We start from the raw sequence: 21,760 nt of genomic DNA, 5'->3' as shown, positions 1-21,760 counted from the left end.
CCGGGAAAGCCTTCCTTTTTTTGCTTTCGGATTTCCCCACGAATGCGGGACCAAACCATTCGCTTCCCTCTTAACAATAAAAATAATAAAATAATGGGCTGCCTTTCCAAACACTGTGAAAAAGAGACCCTGCATTTTTGTTTTTTCGGCTTGGAAAAAGAAATAAGATATTTAATTCAACCTAACCCTTTTGCTTTTCACATCTTTAAAAATACAGCCAACAAGGAATAAGAAATACTCGCTCGATAACGTTAAATTCACAAAAAAAATGGGTATCCGTTGTCCCTAGGATCTCAAAGTCTTTTTTGTTTTGTTTTGTTTTTTGTTTGTTTTTGTTTTATCATTTTAAGCAATATCACTTTAGCAATGAGGCCGGGACACAATCGTTGGGAACGGAACTTATATTTAGAGTCTGTGAAGAGACTGAACCGCGGACGAAATTCAGACTAACGCCGGAACAGTGCGCATCCGTCTCCGGGAGGCCTCGAGGTTTTCCGGGAAGCTAGCCAATCATATTTCCGACTCAAACTCAGTGGCGGCATTTTCAACTAGATGAACAGGCTGCAGTCCCGCCCTCACGTTCCTCTGTTTTGTGCGAAGGTAACCGATGGGGATCCGAATGGTGGCGGTTGAGCTGTTGGAACTGCTAGCGTCTGAGCGAAGCCTTTGGTGGTCGTCATCCTAATGAGCGGGCGGCAAAGAACACTTTTTCAGACGTGGGGCTCAAGCATTTCTCGGCCCGCCGGAGCTCCGGGTTGCGGCTCTGGACCTGAGCGGCCTCAGAGCCCTGGCATCTCTAGGGCACATTTTCCTCCCGCTGCAGAGGCTACCGAGGCTCAGCGGGAGTCAGACGATGATGTATTGCTGGTTGCAGTGTATGAGGCGGAGCGGCAGCTGAGTTTAGAGAATGGCGGTTTCTGCACCTCAGCGGGCTCCCTGTGGATTTACCCTACTAATTGCCCAGTGCGGGATTACCAGCTGCACATTGCTCGGACCTCTCTGTTCTGCAACACGCTGGTGTGTCTGCCTACCGGCTTGGGAAAGACCTTTATTGCCGCCGTGGTCATGTACAATTTCTACCGGTGGTTCCCTTCCGGCAAGGTGGTCTTCATGGCCCCCACGAAACCCTTGGTCACACAGCAGATCGAGGCTTGCTACCGAGTGATGGGTATTCCGCAGTCCCACATGGCCGAAATGACAGGTATCTTAGAAAATGGGTTAATTTGAAACTAAGTGGGGGGGGGTAACTCGGAAAAGCACGCATTCTGGTGGAAATTGAGCCAAAGGAATTCCTAACCCAGGAGGAATAGTCCCTAGATCACAGTATCCGTATTTTCCATTCTCTCTCTCTCTCTTTTTTTTTTAAAGCTTTTTTAATTTATTTGACAGAGATCACAAGGCGGCAGAGAGGCAGGCGGGGGGTGGGGGGGTGGTGGTGGAGGAAGCAGGCTCTCTGCTGAGCAGAGAGCCCGATGTGGGATTCGATCCTATGACCCCGAGATCATGACCTTAACCGAAGGCAGAGGCTTAACCCACTGAGCCACCTAGGTGCCACTCCATTCTCTCTCTTAAAGCATTATCTATTTGTAGCAAGTTTGGCCCTCACCAAAAGGGTTGCTCTCCTCAATTTTCAGAGACTCCGTAATTTGTCGGAGTACTTTGAAGCGATTTGTATGTATACCCCATCAGAAGTGAACAGGAGGTTTTCTGGCTTTCTTCCCCAGAAAGATTTCCCAGTTGAAGAATTTGCTTTTCTTCAATTATTACACCATGTTGTAGGAATTCTCTAAAGACAGTCTATTTGTGTCTCAGCATTAACACTGGGATCACAACAGAGCTTTAAAATTTAACATTTCAATGATTTGTTAAATTGTTCTTGTCTGAAGGCAGATTACCAAAACAGGACTGCATTCTGAAATTAGGTTAGATTATAGATATTTTAAAGGTAACAGTCCTGGTATTTAGAATGTAGGATGTCACTTTTGTTTACAGGATCTACTCAGGCTTTCACCAGGAAGGAAATATGGCACAGTAAGAGAGTCCTTTTTCTTACACCTCAAGTCATGGTAAATGATCTTTCTAGAGGAGCTTGTCCTGCTGCTGAAATAAAGTGTCTAGTTATCGATGAAGCTCATAAAGCTCTTGGAAACTATGCATATTGCCAGGTAATACTTCGTTTAAAAGTATTTTGTACTGTGAACATACTGTTAAAGAGTATTTTGGTGAATACTTATTAATGATGGTAGTTATTGATTGTGTTATCATCATGAAAAAAACCTCACCTTATTTCAGTGAAGAAAATACTTCGTCATTCAAACCAGTGTCTCTGCTGCCTGGGTTTTTTTTTTTTTTTTTTTTTTTTTTGTTGTTTTTTAATCCCTAACAAGTGTCAGGTATAGATGATGATGGTTGAGGCAGTAATCTAAAATAGGGTATGGGTAGAGTTTTGGAACAAAGTTAATTATTCAAAAGTTGGTAGTAGCTATGCAGTGTCATTCTCTGGCAGCTAGGTAAAATCATACTTAACTGTCAAGAGTTGTTACCAAGATTGAATGAAATAATGTGTGCAATCTACCTAACAGTGCCTTCTAGTTATGTACTACATAAATATGAATTATAAAGGTGAAGAGGTGGGATTGGCTGGAGAAGAACTTAAGGTCAAGGTCATGAAGGCATTTGCCTATTATGGCTAGCAGTTTGAATGCTCTTTGTAGGACATAGGGGATATGGGTGGTGGAGACTCATTTAAAAATGTTTACCTGGGGTGATACTTGAGATTTAAAAGAGATTAGAAGAGAGAGGGCTAAAAGCAGGGTGTACAGTGTGGGAGAGGAGAAATTTAGGATGACTCCTTCACAGGTTTCTGACTTGGAAGACTGTGAGGATGTTGGTGTAATGAGGAGCACCAACGGAGACTTATGGATGCACAGAAGATTTGGGGTATTGTGGAAAGATAATGACGGTAGCTTTAGATTGCTGAGTTTGAACTGTCTTTGAGGCATCTAGCTATAGATACCTAGTGGGCAGTGCATCTCAATGGAGAGTTCTGAGCTAGAGATACAGATTTGGAAATCATCAACATAAAGATGGTAGGTAGGTAAAACTATGAGCTGGTGATAACAGGGAAAGAGTAAGAATAGAAGGGAAAGTTGATTTTATTTAGTGCCAGAGGGGTGAATTTTACTGCCGGTTTGTGAATCTGTAGTTTCCCTGATTAAGGAACTTAAGTTTAAGTTAAGTTTATTGTATTATATCTCTGTGTTATCTTGCGGAGAATTGTTATCTTTCTTAGAATTGATTTTTTTTTTTCGTTGTTAGCTTACAGCCTTTTTTTTTTTTTTAATTTAACTTATAATGTATTATTTGCCTCAATGGTACAGGTCTGTGAATCATTAGGCTTACACATTTCACAGTGCTCAACACAGCACATACCCTCCCCAATGTCCATAACCCAGCCAGCCACGCTATCCCTCCCCCTCTCCCCCCAGCAACCCTCAGTTTGTTTCCTGAGATTAAGAGTCTCTTGATTTTAGGCAGGAAATGGATGTATATACTTTTTCATATCTTTCCAAGTTAAATTAATATCCAGTGTGTTAAGGTTTCTGCTTGAGTGTGGCATTTAAAAATTTTTATTTTAACTCTGTAAATTTATTTTGTATGTAGCAAAATATGTAGCAACTTTAACTCATTTATTTTCAAAACATTTTTAGCATTGAGGTTTTTTTTTGTTTGTTTGTTTTTTAAGCAGGCTCCAGATTGGTTGTGGAGTCCAGTGTGGGCCTTGAACTCACCACCTTGAGATCAAGACCTGAGCTGAATTCAAGAGTCAGACACTCAACTGACTGAGCCACTGAGGCAGCTTACTTTTTTTTTTTTAATTATAAGACTTATGCTTTTATGAAGTACAGTAGAGGCATGCATTGATTTCACTAATTTTCCAGGCAGCCTTGAGGGTTTATGGTACCTTGAATATTATAGACGTAGATTCCAATAGGCACAACAATCCCATGAAGAATGTAGCTTCCTGGGTTACAAACACAGCACCATTTCCTCTTCTACAAAATGCACGAGAATCCCACTTGGATAAAAGTAACGTATTATTAGGGTTTGTCTTGCATCAGTTTTTACTTAGAACAATTAGACTGTAAGTAAAATGTTCTATCTTAATATGTGTTCTATATCATTTTAAAAAGAAAGTCCATAAATAATATTTTTTGAGATTGGTCAAGATTCAGTGTGAGTCTCACTGAAATCATCCTTTACATGGGTTTAAATAAGAGCGGTTTTTAGGTAATCTGTTTTTACTATTTCCTATATTTAATGCAGAACTATAGGATTTTGAGAGCTGTTACTGTAATTCAGTTTACTTAAGGGTCCTTTTCCCTTGTATTGGGGCCTCGTGAAGATCATATAGGAATTTGGTGGAATATCTGATATTAATCATACAGATGTGGGTGTTGAATTCATATTGCAACATCTAGAATGATGCTTTTGTGCCACTGAGAAAATGTGTTAGAATTTAAAAGGAAAGTTGGACTTTAAAAGTCTTTACTTAAACAATTTTTTTTTCCATTTTAGATCTAATTTCATACTGGTATTTTTTCCCATTTTTATATTTTATTATATTATACTTGGTTATGTATTATATTTATATATGTAAAATATATATTATAGTTCCATCCCTTAGACCATCAATACTCTGAATAAGAAATAATGATAATGGAACATATATAATAGCTTGTTTAACAGAAACACTGTTACTTTGTATTGGATAGATAAAATTAAATAACTTTTTCTCTTTTTTTAAGGTTGTAAGAGAACTAGTCAAATATACAAATCACTTTAGAATCTTGGCTCTTAGTGCCACACCAGGTAGTGATATAAAGGTAAGTAAAATGTCTTTCCATTTCTTAACATTTAAGAAAAATAATAACTTTTGTACAGGCCCAGATCAGTTTGTCATTCTAGTATTTAGTTTGACATCAAGATATAACATTTCTTACACATGCCTCTGTTTTCTTCTTTGGTTGGAGAAGATTTTCTACATTAATAGTTTTAATTTTTTTAATTAAGAAAAAAATTTTCACTAGTAGTTTTTAGATGTCAGTATGCATAAGTAGTTTGTTAAAAGTACTAACTTTTGAAATAGTGTATTTTTTATTTTATTCATTAATTTTTAAAGATTTTATTTATTAGAAAGTGTGAGAGCACAAAGCGGGGGAGGGGCAGAGGGAGGAGAATCAGGCTTCCTGTTGAGCGAGGAGTCCAATGTAGGGCTAGATTCCAGAACCCTGAGATCATGACCTGAACTGAAAGCAGACGCTTAACCAACTGAGACACCTAGGTGCCCTAATATGTGTTTTATAAATTGTTTAAGTTCTCAGTTTTTTGGTTTTTTTTTTTTAAGTTTTATTTTGAACTAAGACTTCCAGAAAATTTGCAAAAATTCCAGTCTCTTATCTCTCCTTTGCTCATTTTCCTCTAGTGTTTACATATAACCGTAGTAAAATTATCAAAACTAGGAAATTAACATTGGCACAGTACTATTAACTACTCTGTAGACCTGAGTTGAATTTTGTCAGTTTTCCGACCACTGTCCTTTTCAGTTCTGAGGTCTGGTCCAGGATCTCACTTGCATTTAGTTGTCATGTTTCAGTCCTTCGTATCTGTAATAGTTTCTCAGCCTTCTCGTTTTCCATGACACTGACGCTTTTAAGAGCAAATGCCAGTTATTTGTAGAATATCCCTCAGTTTGGGTTTGTCTGATGTTTTCTTATGATTGGAGTGAGGTTATGCATTTTTGGCAAGAATACTCCAGAAGTGATGCTGTAGCTTTCTCGGTGCATGGTTCAGAGACTACATGATGTTGATTTGTTTTACCACTGTTGCTGTTAATCTCAACTTGGTTAAGGTAATGTTTTCCCAGTTTCCACATTTTATTTATTTATTTATTTATTTTAAAAAGATTTTATTTATTTATTTGACAGAGAGAGATCATAAGTAGGCATAGAGGCAGGCAGAGAGAGAGAGAGAGAGAGTGAGGAGGAAGCAGGCTCCCTGCCGAGCAGAGAGCCCAATGCAGGACTCGATCCCAGGACCCTGAGATCATGGCCGGAGCCGAAGGCAGTGGCTTAACCCACTGAGCCACCCAGGCGCCCCAGTTTCCACATTTTATTTTATTTATTTATTTATTTATTTATTTTAAAGATTTTATTTATTTATTTGACAGAGAGAGATCACAAGTAGGCAGAGAGAGAGAGAGGAGGAAGCAGGCTCCCTGTCGAGCAGAAAGCCCGATGTGGGACTCGATCCCAGGACCCTGAGATCATGACCTGAGCCGAAGGCAGCGGCTTAACCCACTGAGCCACCCAGGCGCCCCTATTTATTTATTTTTTTAAAAAAATTTAAAATTTTTTTTTTTTTAAAGATTTTATTTATTTATTTGACAGACAGAGATCACAAGTAGGCAGTGAGGCAGGCGGAGAGAGAGGAAGGGAAGCAGGCTCCCCACTGAGCAGAGAGCCTGATGTGGGGCTCGATCCCAGGACCCTGAGATCATGATCTGAGCCGAAGGCAGAGGCTTTAACCCACTGAGCCACCCAGACGCCCCCAGTTTCCACATTTTAAAAGGTTTCTCTGTTCTTCCCACAAAGGGAAAAAAAAAATAAAACACAAAACACTGGAAAAAAGTGTTTGCCAGGGAACCAGGAAATCTGGGTTGTGATTTAGTTCGCTACCTCAAAACTTCTGTTTTGTCTGAATCTTCATTAAATGTTGGTGGAAGGAGTATATCACTGCCATTGAGAAGTCCAAAATATGTTTGAAGAACTTGTTGGATGTTTACCAATATTCTTATTTCTTGGATTCTTGGCTGGAAGGGCTGCATGAAAGAAAGATGTTTTAAAGCCTTATCTTCCTCTTGTACTACTTCTAATGTGACTTATAGTTAAAAACAAAAAGAAGGGATGCCTGGGTGGCTCAGTTGGTTGGGCGGCTGCCTTCGGCTCAGGTAATGATCCCGGAGTCCTGGGATCGAGTCCCACATCGGGCTTCTTGCTCGGCAGGGAGACTGCTTCTCCCTCTTCCTCTGCCTGCCACTCTGTCTGCCTGTGCTCGCTCTCTCTCCTCTCTCTCTGACATATAAATAAATAAAATCTTTAAAAAAACAAACAAACAAACAAACAAACAAAAACAAAAAGAAGTTTAATGATATGAATTTCAAATTTTACCACTATTTTATTTTTGGTGGTAACCTAAGCTAAAAAATTTAACGTGCAATGTAGTTATAAACATACTTGATTTTGTGTAGGCTGTTCAACAGGTTATTACTAATCTACGAATTGGGCAGATAGAACTTCGTTCTGAGGATTCTCCAGATATTTTGCCATATTCTCATGAAAGGCGAGTTGAAAAGCTAGTTGTTCCCCTTGGTGAAGAACTTGCAGCCGTCCAAAAGGCATATATCCAGGTAAGCCATTTTTATTACTTTTCAGGGTTTTCACAAATAATGTCAAAAAACAAAATGAAGATTTTATTTTGTAGAACTTGGCTGTGAGAATCTATAGTTCTATCATTTTATATAATTAGCATGTTGAAAAATTACTTGAAATTAAAAATTTTTGGAGTTAGTACCATGTTTTAATTGTTAGTTACTATTAGTTAAAGAGGAAATACAAAATGATGGACCATTTCTAAAGCCAATTATAGCCTTTTTTAAAAAAGTACACCTATTAATTGCAGTATAAAACACACATATAAATTGAGGAGCGTACGAAACCTAAGTGTGAATAGCTCAGTGAATTTTCACATAGAGAACACACTTATAAAACAAGTCCAGATTTAATCAGAAGATTCTTTGTAAGAAAATATATTTTCATTATTTTTCCTCCTGTATCTCTTATACAGCATTGATTCTCAACTGAGGGCAGTTTTTTTCCACCTGGTGACATTTGGCAATGTCTTTTTTGGGGAGGGGGGGTCTTGACATATTTTTGGGTATCATAACTGGAGGGGGTAGAGAGTAGAGTTGCTACTAAAATCTAATGTGTAGAGGCTAAGAATGCTGGTTAACATTCTGTAATGAACAAGAGTAGTCCTCCAACAAAAAAGGATTATCTGGGCCAAATGTCAATATTGTAGTTTTTGAGAAATTACTTGGCCAGTTATCAATTTCAATGGGAAAAATTTGAGGTAACACACTATTTTTCTATAGTTCATAATTAGTGTCATGCTAGGAGAACATCTTGTTCTCATATCTTCATTGTTGTAGATTAAAGATGCCTGGAAATTCTTTGACACTCCTCCCATTTCCTTTTCCTTCTAATCTACACTGGCTCTGTGACTGATTTTTTTTTTTAAGATTATTTATTTATTTATTTATTTGACAGAGAGAGATCACAAGTAGGCAGAGAGGCAGGCAGAGAGAGAGAGAGAGGAGGAAGCAGGCTCCCCGCCGAGCAGAGAGCCCGATGCGGGACTCGATCCGAGGACCCTGAGATCATGACCTGAGCCGAAGGCAGCGGCTTAACCCACTGAGCCACCCAGGCGCCCCTCTGTGACTGATTTTGACCACAGAATGTGATAAACGTCAAGTATGCCATGATGAACCTCAGCTAAGCTGTGTTTAGGAGAAAGGAGGAAACGGTTGATAGCTAGAATCGAGGGTGTAAACATATGGCTAGTTGAGGTATTACACTTAACATTCAGCCATTCAGGGCTCCAAATATCAAAGAACAGAGTTTAGCTGTCCCTGCAGTGCCCTGACAATCCTTTTTTTTTTTCCTTATTGTTTTTTTAATAAAGATTATTTATTTATTTGACAAACAGAGATCACAAGCAGGCAGAGGGGCAGGCAGAGAGAGAGAGATAAGCAGGCTCCCCGCTGAGCAGAGAGCCCAATATGGGGCTTGATCCCAGGACCATGAAATCATGACCTGAGCCAAAGGCAGAGGCTTAACCCACTGAGCCACCGAGGTGCCCCTCTTTTTTTATTTTTAACACTTTATTTTTAACATTTTACTTTGCAGTGGTTTTAGACTTTCAGGAAATATGCCCAAATAATATAGAGAATTCCAGTGGGGAGTTAGTTTAAGATTACTCAAATGTCCTGTTTCTCAGTATAATTTACTCTCTAATTTTAGCATGCAATGATGGTTATTGCTTGCTACAGTTAATTGTTATGTTTGCTTAATCACGGTTTCTTCTTTCTCTCAATTTTTTATGTTTGTTAATTAGAATTCATTTATTAATTTAATTCTTTTATCAGTAGAGACTAATAGATTTTTTTTTTCCTATCCGCTACAATCTAATACTGATATCAGCATGAGTTTTGTTGCTCAGATTGCTCCAACTTTGGCCTTTTAGAGTTCCTTGTGTCCTTTAGACGTGCATTTTTTTTTTTTTTAACACTTCTTAACTTTCTGTCCTCACAAGATATTTTGTGCTCATTTGGTATTTCTCATGTTCCAGCCATGGAATCAACCATTTCTCCAAGGAATCCTTGTAACTTTTATGGAAGAATGGTAATTTGAAACCTGTATCTGTGTATTAGTGCTCATTGTTAATGCAGTATCTCAGCCTGAGCTCTCAGTGACATGCTTGAATTATTACTTGAAGAATTAGAATCATGAGCAAATAAAATGGTTATTTTAATTTATGCTGTTTTCAAGTACTTTGTATATAGGAATAGATAGCCAAAATATTCATCTATCATTTAACCTTTAATAAGTCTTTCTTAAAGAAAAGTTCTATAGGAATATGCTTTATTTTTGTTTTCAAATTATTTGTGACAAAATTTTAAGTATTATTAAGATATGGCAAAGTATTTCTCGTGATCATTTCCTTTTTGATTAAAAATTTTTTCTATCTGGGGCGCCTGGGTGGCTCAGTTGTTAAGTGTCTGCCTTTGGCTCAGGTCACAATCCAGCGTCCTGTGATCGAGTCCCGCATTGGGCTCCCTGCTTGGCAGGAATCCTGCTTCTCCCTCTCCAACTTCCCAAACTTCTTGTGTCTCTCTTTCTGTCAAATAAATAAATATTAAAAACAATTTTTTAATTTAAATATAGTTGGCACACAATGTTAAAATAGTTTCAGGTGTACAGCATAGTGATATGACAAGTTTATATATTGAGCTATGCTCACCACAGTGTAGCTACCATACGACATTACTATATCATTGAATGTATTCCCTATGCTGTACCTTTTATTCCTGGGATTTACTCATTCCATAACCGGAAGCCTGTATTTCCCACTTCCCTTCACCTATTTTCTCAACCTCCTCCCCTCTGGCAACCATTATTTTGTCTCTGTATTTATAGGTCTGATTCTGCTTTTTGTTTTCTTGCTTATTCATTGGGCTTTTTTTTTTTTTTTTTTTAGATTTCACATATGAGTAAAATCCTATGGTATTTGTCTTTCGCTGTCTCACTAATTTCACTTATAATAACCTCTAGGTCTAACCATGTTGTCACAAATGGCATGATTTTGTCCCTTTTTTTACTGTAATCTTCCATTGTGTATATCTATCTATATATACACACCATGTTTTCCTTATCAGTTTGTCTACTGATGGACACTTGGGTTGCTTCCACATCTTGGCTCTTGTAAATAATGCAATAAACATAAGGGTGCATGTATCTTTTAAAACTAGTGTTTTCATTTTCTTTGGGTAAATACATAGTAGTGAAATTATTGGGTCATGTAGTAGTTCTGCTTTAATTTTTTGAGGAAACTCCATGCTGTTTTCTACAGTTGCTTTACCAATTTACATTCCCAGCAACACGGTATAAGGGTTCTTTTTCTCCATATTCTCACCAACACTTGTTATTTCTCATCTTTTTTATTTTAGCCATTCTGACAGGTGTGAGGTGATATCTCATTGTGGTTTTGATTTGCATTTCCCTGATGCTGGTGATGAGTGGTATTGAGCATCTTTTCTTCTCTGTTGGCCATCTGAATATCATCTTTGGAAAAATGTCTATTCAGGTCCTCTGCTCGTTTTTTATTTATTTTTTTTAAAGATTTTATGTATTTATTTATTAGAGAGAGAGAGATCATGTGCACAAGTTAGGGGAGGGACAGATGGAGAGGGAGAAGCTGACTCCCTGCTGAGCAGGGAACCCAACATGAGGCTCCATTCCAGGATCCTGGGATTATGACCTGAGCCGAAGGCAGCTGCTTAATTTACGGAGCCACCCAGGGACCCCTCTGCTCATTTTTTAAATCAGATCTCTTTTTGGTGTTGAATTTTATAAGCTCTTAAATATTTTGGATATTAACCCCTTATCAGATATGTTGTTTGCAAATATCTATCTTCTCTAATTCAGTAGGTTGGCTTTTCATTTCGTTGATGGTTTTCATTGTAATGCAGAGCTTTCTTTTAAAATTTATTTTATTGGAGTGCCTAGGTAGCTCAGTGGGTTAAAGCCTCTGCCTTTGGCTCAGGTCATGATCCCAGGGTCCTGGGATCGAGCCCTGCATCAGGCTCTATGCTCAGCAGGAAGCCTGCTTCTCTCTCTCTCTCTCTGCCTGCCTCTCTGCCTATTTGTGATCTCTGCCTGCCAAATAAATAAAATAAATAAATAAATAAAATAAATAAAAAATAAAGTAAATATAAATATATAAATATTTATATAAATATGATTTTTATAAATATAAAATATGTAAATATTAAATATAAATAAAATATATAAATATAGATATAAATATAAAATAAGAAATAACATAAAATAAATAAAATAATTAAATAAATAAATATAATAAAAAGTTATTTTATTTAATTAATTATTTTAAGTAAACTCTTTGCCCAACTTGAAGCTTGAACTCATGACACCAAGATCAGGAACCACAAGCTCTTCTGGGGCACCTGGGTGACTTAGTTGTTAAGTGTCTGCCTTCCCCTCAGGTTATACTCCCAGGGCCCTGGGATTAAGCCCCTCTTTGGGCTCCCTGCTCAGTGGGAAGCCTGCTTCTCCATTTTCCATTCCCCCTGCTTGTGTTCCCTCTCTTGCTGTCTCTCCCTGTCAAATAAATAAAATACTAAAAAAAAAAAAAAAAAAAAAGGGTGACATGCTCTTCTGAGGACTGAGCCAATCAGGCATCTCCAGAAGCTTTTTGATATAAAAATCATCTCCTTTATACTAGTACATTTTGTCATGATTAAAATCATTCCATTTATAAGGATATAAAAATTATAATTTGTATAAACAAATATAGGCATTTCATTTTATTGATGCTTTTGTTTTTTTGTTGTTGTTGTTTTTTAAAGATTTTTTATTTATTTATTTGACAGACATCACAAGTAGGCAGAGAGGCAGGCAGAGAGAGAGAGAGGAGGAAGCAGGCTCCCTGCTGAGCAGAGAGCCTGGGGCTCGATCCCAGGACCCTGGACATGACCTGAGCTGAAGGCAGAGGCTTTAACCCACTGAGCCACCCAGGTGCCCCTTATTGATGCTTTTGGATGGTTCTGTAGGTGATAAGATCAACAAAACTGGAAGGAATGAAAAATAAAACTACTAAAAAGCCCTATTTTAGGAAATATAATTAGGCAAAAATTTAAACTGTTAATTACACATTGCTGTACTAGGAGTTCATCCCTAGGTCTCTATTTTCATTCACTGTGCCATCAAGCTCATCCTGCATTAGGCATTTCCACATTTCCAATGCCTGATATGCTCTGTCCTCAGAACTTGTCATCATTCAGACGTCAACTCAAATATTACCTCTCCAGAGATACCATCTTTGTTTACCTTACTTAATAGTGACTCCATTTTCCTCTAGAACTCTATAGTATTACTGTGTTTCGGGTTCTTAAATGCATTTATTGTAACAGAAGCTCTCTTTATTCACTCATTATTCTTTGCTTCCCTTCATTGGATATAAACTTTATGAAAGTAGCAACTTCATTTGTCTCAGCTACAAATTTCTAGCCTTTGGAACAATGCTTGACATATAGTAGATGCTTATTATTTCTTGAAAGAATGAATCAACAAATCAAATTGAATGTACTCAAGACATTTTGATTTAATCAGCAAGACTACAAATATTTACCTATATGCTAGACTTTGTTCTTCATATTGAAGATGCAGCATTGAGAAATCAAAGGTTCTTTATTCATTGTGCTTAGATTATAGCATGTGTAGGTGAGGAAGGGAGGGGAATTAAGAAATACACAGATAAGCACATATGTTCTTGAATTATATTTGGAGGCAATAGTTACTTGTGCTGACTCTTCAAATAGATATAATCTGGGGATAAATGTTAAGTACTCTTAAGTTTTGTTGTTATTTTGTGTGTTTACTTGAAAATTTATTTTAAGTGGCACCTGGGTGGCTCAGTCGTTAGGCGTCTGCCTTTGGCTTGGGTCATAATCCCAGGGTCCTGGGATCGAGCCCCACATCAGGCTCTCTGCTCAGTGGAACGCCTGCTTCTCCCTCTCTCACCACCCCCTGCTTGTGTTCCCTCTCTGTTGTGGTCTCTCTCCATCAAATAAAATCTTTAAAAAAAATTATTTTAAGGGTGCCTGGGTGGCTCAGTGGGTTAAGCCGCTGCCTTCGGCTCAGGTCATGATCTCAGGGTCCTGGGATCGAGTCCCGCATTGGGCTCTCTGCTCTGCAGGGAGCCTGCTTCCTCCTCTCTCTCTCTCTGCCTGCCTCTCTGCCTACTTGTGATCTCTCTCTATCAAATAAATAAATAAAATCTTTAAAAAAAAATTATTTTAAGACCAACTTTACTCAATATGTAACTTCCATTTTAATATGTGAGAAAATGTATTTGAAAAAGGACTTTAAGCTTAAACTAAATTTCACTGAAATTTGCAGGTTTTGGAGGCATTTGCCGGTTCTTTGATTCAGAAGAATGTTTTGATGAGAAGGGATATCCCCAATCTAACAAAATACCAGATAATTTTGGCAAGAGATCAATTTAGGAAAAATCCATCTCCAAATATTGTGGTAGGTATATTTTAATTAATTTTGAAGAGAGGTTAAGTTTTTGTTTAGACCCAAGATAAAATGTAAATAATGATTTTTTGGATATATATTAACTCATCAAGAATTCAGATATGATTTATATAGTTTATAAAAAGCATGAAAAAGTTAGCAAAAATATGCTTTAATGCTTTGAATTAAGATAATTTTATCTTCTAACTTTTAATAAAGACTTGGTATTTTAGTTCATTTCTGTTAGTGCCATGAGGGGGGTAGACTTTTATAACTAGTCTTAACTCTTGATAGTAGAGGCTGGAGGAAGCATCATAGTAAGCTTCTTATTTCCAGTCTTCCTAGGAAAAAACAATAGATGGATAGGAACAAACCATCAAGGTAGGTCCAAAATCAGAAGAGATGCTCATAAGCAAAAAAGCACTGAGTCATTCTTTGAACTGAGAGATAATGCATCTGCAAAAGAACAGAGGCAATTGAATGAAGGTATGAAGGAGTCAGTGAACAAACCAATGTAGCTGAGGTAAAAGATTAAGAAAGTCAGATATGATAGATAATCTAGGTTGTAAGCCTAGATTTTACACCGAGAAATGTAGACTTTATCTTGTAGTATCTAGGGAACCACTAAGGGAACATTTTCTGTAAAATTAGAGTATATTATACTAAACTTTAATAAAGTGTTTTAATTTCTGCTAGTCATTAAATGTTCATTGAAATTTTAGATATTAAATCTAAACCTTCTGAACTTGATCTTACTTAAGAGAGTTTGTATTTTGCAGAAAGTTGGTTTAGGTAATTGCGGTGCCATTTTAGGTCATTTATCACTACCCTGCAGATCTTTAAAATGACTATTACTGAAATTAAATGCTACTAAAGATGTAAGGTAGAGAATAATACAGTCTTTATCTTTAATAAAGGAAAATAATTAAAACTTATTCTCAGGGCGCCTGGGTGGCTCAATGGGTTAAGCCGCTGCCTTCGGCTCAGGTCATGATCTCAGGGTCCTGGGATCGAGTCCCGCATCGGGCTCTCTGCTCAGCAGGGAGCCTGCTTCCTCCTCCTCTCTCTCTCTCTGCCTACTTGTGATCTTTCTCTGTCAAATAAATAAATAAAATCTTAAAAAAAAAAAAAAACTTATTCTCAGTGGTCTCTTTTAAAAATTATCCTATCATAGGGCGCCTGGGTGGCTCAGTGGGTTAAAGCCTCTGCCTTTGGCTCCGGTCATGATCCTGGGGTCCTGGGATCCTGGGATCGAGCCCCACATCAGGCTCTCTGCACAGCGGGGAGCCCGCTTCCCCCTCTCTCTCTGCCTCTCTGCCTACTTGTGATCTCTGTCTGTCAAATAAATAAATAAAATATTAAAAAAATAAAAATAAATAAAAATAAAAATTATCCTATCATATAGTTATACTTGCTGTATGCTCTCATAAAAGGAATACATGGGGGAGGGGATGGGAGGTTGGGGTACCAGGTGGTGGATATTATAGAGGGCACGGATTGCATGGAGCACTGGGTGTGGTGAAAAAAATAATGAATACTGTTTTTCTGAAAATAAATAAATCAATTAAAAAAAAAAAAAAAAGGAATACGTAGGGGCACCTGGGTGGCTCAGTTGTTAAGTATCTACCTTCGACTCAGGTCATGATCACAGGGTCCCGAGATCCAGCCCTGCATCCAGTTCCCTGCTTAGCGGGAAACCTGCTTCTCCCTCTTCCTCTGCCCCTGCTTGTGTTCCCTCTCTCACTGTCTCTCTCTCCTCGATAAATAAATAAAATCTAAAAAAAAAAAAAAAAAGACTGTATTTCCTTGAGAATAGTGGTTAAAAGCACAAGGACCCTGAGCCAGATTTCATGGGTTCAAATACTGGCTTTACAGCTTTCTTGTGTATAAAATGGGCAAAACCATAGAATCTACCTTCCAGGTATTAGGATTAAGTGAATTTGTGTAAGTAATGTGCTTAGGACAGTGTCAAATGTTATTGATGTTAAATGTTAATGTTAAACTGTCTAATTAAATTTTGTTCTGGTGCCAGTAACATTTATGAGCATAGGCCATTATGTGACTTATTTTCCTTTGTATCCCAAATATCTATCTCTGTGCTTGATATGTAGTAGGTACTTGTTAAATAGTTTTGAAAGAAAAAAGGAGGGGCACCTGGATGGCTCAGTGGGTTAAGCCGCTGCCTTCGGCTCAGGTCATGATCCTAGGGTACTGGGATCGAGTCCCTCGTCGGGCTCTCCGCTGAGCGGAGAGCCTGCTTTCCTTTCTCCCTCTCTTTCTCTCTGCCTGCCTCTCTGCCTACTTGTGATCTCTCTCTGTCAAATAAATAAAATCTTAAAAAAAAAAAAAAAAAGAAAGAAAAAAGGAATCTATATATACTGCTAATAATTTACCTAGAAAGAGAAAAAATATATGACAAGTATTTCTCTCCATCACTTATTCTCTTTAAAATGTAAATTTTGTATTGAATTAAAAAATAAAATTAAAGAGTGACAAATTTTATATGGAAAATACACTGGCACTATGTCCTATGACATTCAGTAGGTAGACCTTCAATACCTTCAATACAGTGATAAGTTTGACACAGAACATGTATCTTTAGTTCTTCCTCTGGTTAAATTTGATATGTGCTTTTTTTTTTTCTAGGGAATACAACAAGGCATAATTGAGGGAGAGTTTGCTATTTGTATTAGTTTATATCATGGTTATGAATTATTGCAGCAAATGGGAATGAGGTCATTATATTTCTTCCTTTGTGGAATTATGGATGGAACTAAAGGTAAATTATATGAAATTATTTAAAGGAGTAATGACATATTATTATTTTGGTTAAACATGTGTTGAACAGTTTGGGTTACTTAAAGATGCTTTATTTTAACAAGGAATAAAATAAGGGTGCCCGGCTGACTTAGTCAGTAGTGTGTAGCTCTTGATCTTGGGATCATGAATTTGAGCAGTCCTTTGGGCCTAGAGAAAAACAAACAGAACAATTTCCAAAACAACAAAAAGCTAATAAATAATTACGTAAAAAATGATTATGCCTTTTTGGTTTTGCTAAATTGGTGATAAAAAGCAAGTAATTCATTAATACAAATGTGAATGTGGAGCTGGAAATAGTTGATGGCTTTCATGTTTGAATTAGAAAAGTTTGTATTTATTGCTAAAGTGTAATTTCTTTTAATAAATAATTTTGATTAATTTTGCTATTATATTTATTAATTTGGAAAATCTTTTCCTAATTTCTGAAGGAATGACTCGGACAAAAAATGAACTTGGCCGAAATGAGGACTTCATGAAACTCTATAATCATCTAGAGTGCATGTTTGCATATACACGTGGTACTTCAGCAAATGGCTTTTCTACTATCCAAAAAGGTGTGGTTTTTCTTTTAAAATTTTATGTTATTTCTCTTTATAAGATTGATTTTGAAATTTTGCTCCATCGAGCCATGTATCTATCATTACTTCTTTCTATAGCAACAGGGCTGTTAAATGCTTAAAGATTTTATTCCTTAAGTTACGATAAATATATATTCCAAATTTGTAAACTTTAAATATATACCAAAAACTGATTTATAACTTAACTAAATACATACTTTTCCCTTCTACTTTGCTGCTGATTTCATTTGGATTCTCTTTCAGAATGAAATTACAGTAAAAATTCAGGGGTGCTTGGGTGGCTTAGTCAGTTGAGCATCTTATTCTTGATTTCCATTTAGGTCATGATCTCAGGATTGTAGGATTGAACCCCATGCTGGGCTTCATACTTAGTGGAGAATCTGCTGGAGATTCTCTCCCTTACTCTCTCTCTTTCTACCCCTAAAATAAGTAAATAGATAAGTCTCTAAAGAAAAATTCAAAGTTTATTTTATGGTAGGGCTTATGTGCTACACAGATGCTACTTACTTAAATGAATAGAAAAAAAGTTAAATCTATTTTGAAGATTTTATTTATCTGAGAGAAAAAGAGCATGAGCATGATTTGGGGGAGAAGCAGACTCCCCACTGAGCAGAGAGCCAACCAGTCCTTGTTCCCAGGACCCTAAGATCATGATCTGAGCCAAAGGCAAATGCTTAACTGACTGAGCCACCCAGGCATCCCAACAAATCCATTTTTTTTTTTTTTTTAAGATTTTGTTTATTTATTTGACAGAGAGAGAGATCACAAGTGGGCAGAGAGGCAGGCGGGGCGGGGGCGGGGGTAGGGGAAGCAGGCTCCCTGCTAAGCAGAGAGCCCGATGCGGGTCTCAATCCTAGGACCCTGAGATCATGACCTTAGCAGAAGGCAGAGGCTTAACCCACTGAGCCGCCCAGGTGCCCCCAACAAATCTATTTTGAAAAGGATAATTAAAATACATTAATGTAATTGAATGGGAAATATGTAACAATTTTTTGGTGTTTTTTTTGTTGTTGTAGGAGATAAAGATAAAAATTTTTTTTATAGTCATCCAAAGTTAAAGAAATTAGAAGAAGTTGTAGTTGAACACTTCAAGTCATGGAATGGTAAGTCATGTTTGTAGCTTCAAGTCAAGACAAAGCTACTGAAAGAGCTTTGTGGTCACACTTTATGGAGAAGATAGGCTTTTTTTTTTTTTTTTTTTAATAAAGATTTTATTTATTTATTTGACAGAGAGAGATCACAAGTAGGCAGAGAGGCAGGCAGAGAGAGAGAGGAGGAAGCAGGCTCCCTGCTGAGCAGAGAGCCCGATGCGGGACTTGATCCCAGGACCCTGAGATCATGACCTGAGCCGAAGGCAGCGGCTTAACCCACTGAGCCACCCAGGCCCCCGAGAAGATAGGCTTTTAATTATTCTGGATAATAAACCTAAAAAAGAAGCTTTAATAAATTTTGGGAGTGTGGGACAAGGGAAATGGTCAAAAAGCTAAGAATAAAGTAGTCCATGAAAAAGAAAATGAAGTCTGGGAAAATAGAAGGCAAGCAGACAGTAAAGCAATGTATAATAATATAATGGTGGGGAAAAGTAAAATGGGTAAGGAGTGCTATTTTACATAGGGTATTAGGGAAAGACTGTCTCTAGGGTGATGTTTGAGCTGTTACTTGATGGAAGTGAGGGAGCAAGACTTGTGGATTTTTAGGGGTTGATCATACCAGGCAGAGAGAATAGAAGATTCAAAGTCCCTGAGGCAGTGGGGTGTTTGATATGATTAAGGATCAGTAAACAAACAATGCCACTGAAGTAGTATAATGAGGGTAAGATTGGTTTAGGCGAAGATTGAAGAGGTAGCCAGGGGCCAGATCATATATGGCTTATAGGCCAAGTCAAGACTTTGGTTTTTATTCTATAAATGTTTATGCTTTGTGAAATCATTATAGGGACATTTAGAGCAGTAGAGTGATGTTATCTGACTTACATTTTTAAAAGATCACTCTGGTAGCTTTTGCCGAGTGTCAACATTAGCCACTTAGGAGCCTATAGTCATAGTTTAAAAAGATAACAGTTGATGGTAGCTTGTACCAAGAAAGTAGTAGTGGAGATGCTAAGTGATTATAGATTCTAGAGATATTTTGAATTTGGAGCCAACAGTATTTGCTGATAGATTAGACTTAGGATATGAAGGAAAAAAAAGAAACCCATGAGTGTGTGTGTATGTTTTGAATAATTACATGAACCAAGAAAAAATCAAGAACAGCATACAGAAGAAAGAGCAAACAGATTTAGATGCTTTTGATAGATCTGGGTGGAGATGTGTAAGCATTGAACAAGTGAATCTGGATCTCAGAAGAATGGTCTTGGCTTTTTTTTGCCTTTTTTTTTTTTTTTAATCAGAGAGAGATAGAGATTGAGAAAGTGAGCACAAGCAGGGGGAGTGGCAGACAGAAGGAGAAGCAGGCTCCCCACTAAGAAAGAAGCCTGATGCGGGACTTGATCCCAGGACCTAAGTATCATGACCTGAGTGAAATGCAGCCACTTAATTGGCTGAGCCACCCAGGTGTCCCCAGGCTATTTTTAATCTCTTCACATATATATGAATAAATTTTGAAATCACAGCATAAAGATAATATTTAAAGTTTCAGGAATGGTTATGATCACATTACCAGGAATACAGTTTAGAGATGAGAGGACCCAGAATGTAGTCCTGAAGAATACCAGCATTTACAGTTTAGAGGAGGGGTACCTGGCTGGCTTAATTGGCTGAGCATGTGACTCTTGGTCTTGGGGTTGTGAGTTTAAGCCCTACATTGGGTGTAGGGGTTACTTAAAAATAAAATCTAAAAAAAAAAAAAAAAAAAAAGAAGAAGAAGAGGAAAAATCCACCAAAGAGGTTAAGAAAGATGGATAAGTGAATGGCAGAGAAGCTTCAGAAAGAGACTATTTCAGTAGGAAGGAGTGGACTGGGTTAGATTCTGCTGAGATTTGTGGTAAAATGAACTAAAAAGTGACAATCGATTTGGCAATATGGAAGTTATTGAGACTTTGGTAGAGGACCTTCAGTAGAATGGAGGTAGAAAGGCAGGCTGTAGCCAGTTGAAGGTGATAGGGTTTGCATTGAAAGTAGCAGTTGGTCAGGAGTTGGTCAGATGCAGAGGCTTGATAATTTAAAGGAGGTTTATCTAGAATAATTTTTGCAACAGCTCTTGCTCTTTCCTTAGGTATTGTGAATCAACTTTACATATATTAAGTCATTTAATTTGTAGGGTTGTTATGAAGACTAAATGAGTTAATATGTAAAATGCTTAGTGCAGTCCCTGGCATGCACATAAAGATTAATTAATAGATATCATAGGAAAGCTTAAAAATAAAACATACAAAAAACCCATACAACTTTCAATTATTAACCAATTGTTTTTGCAATTGGTGTGTGCAATTATTAACCAATTGCTATGGGCAAGTCCATATACTTTATATTCCATTCATTTTAGATACGAAGAAATTAAAGCTTATTAGGATTAACTGTCATGGTTACACATCCCCCAGAGAGTTAAGTGGCCCACCTTCAAAGATCATGTTCTTGTGTATTTTGTTGCCTCCCAAGCACAGAGACCTTGAGATCAGCTTTGTGATTGACTATAGGAGGTATTCTATAGTTATCCTTGGAGAATTTGAAAATATCACAGGTTCAGGGGCAGAATCCCATGGCCTGGATTGAGAGTGCTTTTACTGGACAAAAAGAAAAGGAAATATATATGAAATTAGTGGGAGCACTACAGTTCTGGGATTCTGACTTAGAAGGTAAAGGAGAATAACTGGCATCATGCATGAATTGGACTGGTTAAAAATGACTCAGGTAATTTTTATTTGATTTGTTTAGGATTTTATTATGACAGCCAATGAGACATAGGAAGCTAAGAGTATTAAAATTACCAGGAAGAAAACCAGCAAAGTTTTAAGATATCTGAAATTACTTTTTTTGAAACAAATTCATTCGTGTAAGTTTCAGGGTTGTCTTGAAATAATTCTTGGGCATATGCTTTAACAAAAAGTTGTAATTGAAGTATTTTTTGGTTTTATAGCTCAAAACACCTCTGAAAAGAAATGTGATGAGACCAGGGTTATGATCTTCTCTTCGTTTCGAGATAGTGTTCAAGAAATTGCAGAAATGCTTTTACAGCATCAGCCAGTCATTAGAGTGATGACTTTTGTTGGCCATGCCTCAGGGAAAAGCGTGAAGGGATTTACCCAGAAGGAGCAACTGGAGGTAATTACTTTTGGAGATGATGAAGACTAAAATAAAATTGATTTTAGCTTTGTACGGATGCCTCTTGTTTTAACTCATTGCTCAATCAGCTACTTCTTAAAAAATAATTTTATAGTAGACATAAAAATAAACATAGGCATATTTTGAAAGATCAAAGAATGCTTTG

At 37.3% G+C, this 21,760-nt stretch overlaps 1 protein-coding gene across 1 annotated transcript in view; it reads left to right on the top strand.

Annotated features, from left to right (window-relative positions):
- The first annotated feature begins 267 nt into the window (after window positions 1-267).
- Window positions 268-21,760, top strand: part of FANCM (FA complementation group M) — a 64,539-nt gene continuing 43,046 nt past the window's right edge. The window contains exons 1-9 of the mRNA XM_044230210.1: window positions 268-1,201; window positions 1,993-2,165; window positions 4,809-4,886; window positions 7,310-7,468; window positions 13,818-13,949; window positions 16,584-16,716; window positions 17,186-17,311; window positions 18,352-18,438; window positions 21,410-21,594. Coding sequence (XP_044086145.1) covers window positions 685-1,201; window positions 1,993-2,165; window positions 4,809-4,886; window positions 7,310-7,468; window positions 13,818-13,949; window positions 16,584-16,716; window positions 17,186-17,311; window positions 18,352-18,438; window positions 21,410-21,594 — 1,590 coding nt within the window. The 5' untranslated portion in view covers window positions 268-684. The remainder of the gene's footprint in view (window positions 1,202-1,992; window positions 2,166-4,808; window positions 4,887-7,309; window positions 7,469-13,817; window positions 13,950-16,583; window positions 16,717-17,185; window positions 17,312-18,351; window positions 18,439-21,409; window positions 21,595-21,760) is intronic.

This window comes from Neovison vison, chromosome 13 (assembly GCF_020171115.1).
Source record: "Neovison vison isolate M4711 chromosome 13, ASM_NN_V1, whole genome shotgun sequence".
NCBI lineage: Eukaryota > Metazoa > Chordata > Mammalia > Carnivora > Mustelidae > Neogale > Neogale vison.
The sequence above is the reverse complement of the archived record's forward strand: the minus strand, read 5'-3'. Positions and strand labels throughout refer to the sequence as shown.